This window comes from Penaeus vannamei, chromosome 36 (assembly GCF_042767895.1).
Source record: "Penaeus vannamei isolate JL-2024 chromosome 36, ASM4276789v1, whole genome shotgun sequence".
NCBI lineage: Eukaryota > Metazoa > Arthropoda > Malacostraca > Decapoda > Penaeidae > Penaeus > Penaeus vannamei.
The window spans coordinates 19,862,274-19,865,864 of NC_091584.1; the positions used below are offsets into that span (position 1 = coordinate 19,862,274).

At 38.8% G+C, this 3,591-nt stretch overlaps 1 protein-coding gene across 1 annotated transcript in view; it reads left to right on the forward strand.

Moving 5' to 3' along the window:
• Positions 1–1,261, forward strand: part of LOC138859491 (LIM domain-containing protein A-like) — a 26,595-nt gene extending 25,334 nt beyond the window's left edge. The window contains exon 2 of the mRNA XM_070114914.1: positions 592–1,261. Coding sequence (XP_069971015.1) covers positions 592–1,261 — 670 coding nt within the window. The remainder of the gene's footprint in view (positions 1–591) is intronic.
• Positions 1,262–3,591: the final 2,330 nt, after the last annotated feature.

A 3,591-nucleotide genomic window follows, 5' to 3' on the forward strand; every position in this document is an offset into this window, starting at 1 on the left:
ATACTCATCGCATCATTACACTCATCACATCATCACACTATTACTCATCACTAATCACACCAATACTCATCGCATCATTACACTCATCACATCATCACACTATTACTCATCACTCATCACACCAATACTCATCGTATTACACTCATCACACTATTACTCATCACTCATCACACCAATACTCATCGTATTACACTCATCACACTATTACTCATCACTAATCACACCAATACTCATCGCATCATTACACTCATCACATCATCACACTATTACTCATCACTCATCACACCAATACTCATCGTATTACACTCATCACACTATTACTCATCACTCATCACACCAATACTCATCGTATTACACTCATCACACTATTACTCATCACTCATCACACCAATACTCATCGTATTACACTCATCACACTATTACTCATCACTCATCACACCAATACTCATCGTATTACACTCATCACACTATTACTCATCACTCATCACACCAATACTCATCGTATTACACTCATCACGTCATCCCACCAATACTCATCACTCATCCTACAGTCACAATACTACCCATTAAACCAGCATGACATCACACTAGCATTCACCACACCACCCCATCATCTCACAACCACACCATCACACCAATACTCATCACACTCATCACCACCACATCATCACACCAATACTCATCACCACCACATCATCACACCAATACTCATCACACTCGTCACCACCAATACTCATCACACTCATCACCACATCACCACATCATCACACCAATACTCATCACACTCATCGCCACCAATACTCATCACACTCATCACCACCAATACTCATCACACTCATCGCCACCAATACTCATCACACTCGTCACCACCAATACTCACCACACTCATCACCACATCATCACACCACTACTCATCACACTCATCACCACCACATCATCACACCAAAACTCATCACACTCATCCCCACCATATCATCCCGCCACTACTCATCACACCACCACAGCATCACACCAATACTCGTCACCACCACATCATCACACCACCACATCACACCACCACAGCATCACACCAATACTCGTCACCACCACATCATCACACCACCACATCATCACACCAATACTCATCACACTCATCGCCACCAATACTCATCACCACCACATCATCACACCAATACTCATCACACTCATCACCACCAATACTCATCACACTCATCACCACCACATCATCACACCACTACTCATCACACTCATCACAAGCTAACTCACCAAGTCTTGAATAGGGATAATATCGTCCTTATAAGCGATGACGAGAAACTGTCTGTTCTGAGGCTCGCCCGGACGAGGCCCCAGAGACGAGAAGAGTTTGCCCAGTCTGCGAGGGAGAGAGAGAGAGAGAGAGGGTGAGGATTAAAGAAAGGGGAAGAGGGAAAGGAGGGAGAGAGAGGGGAGAGGGAGGGAGGAGGAAGAGACAGAGAGAGAGAGAGAGAGAGAGAGAGAGAGAGAGAAAGAGAGAGAGTGAGGCTTAAAGAAATGGGAAGAGGGAAAGGAGGAAGAGAGAGGGGAGAGGGAGGAGGATGGGAGGGAAAGGGGGAGAAGGAAGAGAGAAGGGAGAGGGAGGGAGGGAAAAGAGAGGGGAGAGACGTGGAAGAGGAGAAGGATGGGAGAGAAAGAGTGAGGCTTAAAGAAAGGGGAAGAGGGAAAGGAGGAAGAGAGAGGGGAGAGGGAGGATGGGAGGGAGAGAGGTGGAAGAGGAGAAGGATGGGAGGGAGAAAGAGGGGGAAGGGGGTGAGGCTAAAAGAAAGGGGAAGAGGGAAAGGAGAAAGAGAGAGGGGAGAGGGAGGGAGCGAAGAGAGAGGGAAGAGGATGGGAGGGAGAAAAGGGGGAAGGGGAAGTCTAAAAGAAAGGGGAGGGAAGGGAAAAGAGAAACAGAAAAGCAATGAAAATGAGGAAACAGAAAGAGAATAATAAAGTATACGAGAGATCATCAAAGACAGAAAGTATATGATACTAAAGAAAAGTGAACAGAATGGACATAGAGAAGAAATGAGAATATTAGCAATGATGATGGTAATGATAACAATAACTATGATAATAATAATAGTGATGATAATAATAATATTATCAATAATGATAACAATAATAATAATAATAATAATAATAATACTATTATTATTATTATTAATATAGTAATGATGTTAATAAACAAATAAATAAATAGATAAATAAATAAAACAAGGTGTAACATTGTAGCCTTTCGGTCCTATATCATTTGCATGAATTATCATTGAATGTATTTACGTTACAGAGCACATTTTCAGCCATTAATATATGTATGCGTGCGTGTCTGTATGTACATGCGAATGTGTATGTGTACTATAAGCACTTTACACTCGCCATGCAATATCTGCAATTATCCCCAACTATTAATCCTAACAAAGGGTAGTAACTAAATACAAATTTCTCAATGCTTGCTGAAAAAAGAATGTAATGTACATAGTATGGGACTGTTAACAAAGTAAGTGTAAGTTTAGCTGTTACTAATGAAAAGTATAATGTTACCAGGTAATAAAACTGTGTACAAAACCAACTTTATTAATATCATATGTCAGCATCACAAAAGAAATGCCAAGAAATCAAGAAATCATTTTCCTTTTTTGCTCTTTTTTTTTTTTGGAGGGGGGGAGGTTACCGCCTGTTTACTCACGCAGTCATATGTAAACTATACATGAGTGATTTACGTGAGAAAAAAAATCCAATACTGGAGGAAATATTTACTCTGTGATACTGTGACTCATGACAGGAAGGGAAAGCAATCCAATGCAACTTTGGGAATATTGCAAGAGTGGCTTGCATGTTGCTGCCTTGTAATAAACATCACACACTTACCAAAGTATAATATTTCCCTTTTTCATGATTCACAAATCTTTAGCTAGAATCCTTTTGTTCCATGATACATGAAATAGACAAAATACTTAGAATGGTATTATGTACACTAGAATCTATACTTTCTTTGCTTGCCTGTGCCCTTTTTCTCTGGTTCATTGTGACTTTCTTTGTTTTCTTTTCTCTTTCTGTCAGTTTCTCTGTTTGTTTTTAGTGATAAAGGTATGGATAACGATAAGAAATTAAAACTAAATTATACATAGTAAACTGTTGCTGATAACACAATCGAAGTGAGCGAATTACACGAATGTAATTCATTTTCATTTTTCAGCAAGCTCAAACATTATTAATCTGAGTTTCCTCAAACAGATATGAATAAGATTTGAGCTTAAACTTCTAAAGCATAAGTCTAGGAATCTATCACATTTATATAGGTATGAATGTGTATGTGTGTGTGTGTGATTGCATTGTGTGTATCTATGTGTATGAAACCAAAACACATAAAACAAACAAAATACATACATTAATAAGAAAAAAACAAACAACCAAGTGGAGAAATCCGCAAAACAAATAAACAAACAAGTAAATAAATACGCAAAACAAATAAATAATAGACAAGTAAGCAAAACAAACAAACAAATAAATATATAAATACGCAAAACAAATAAATAAGTAGACGAATAAGCAAAACATAAACAAAACACTTAC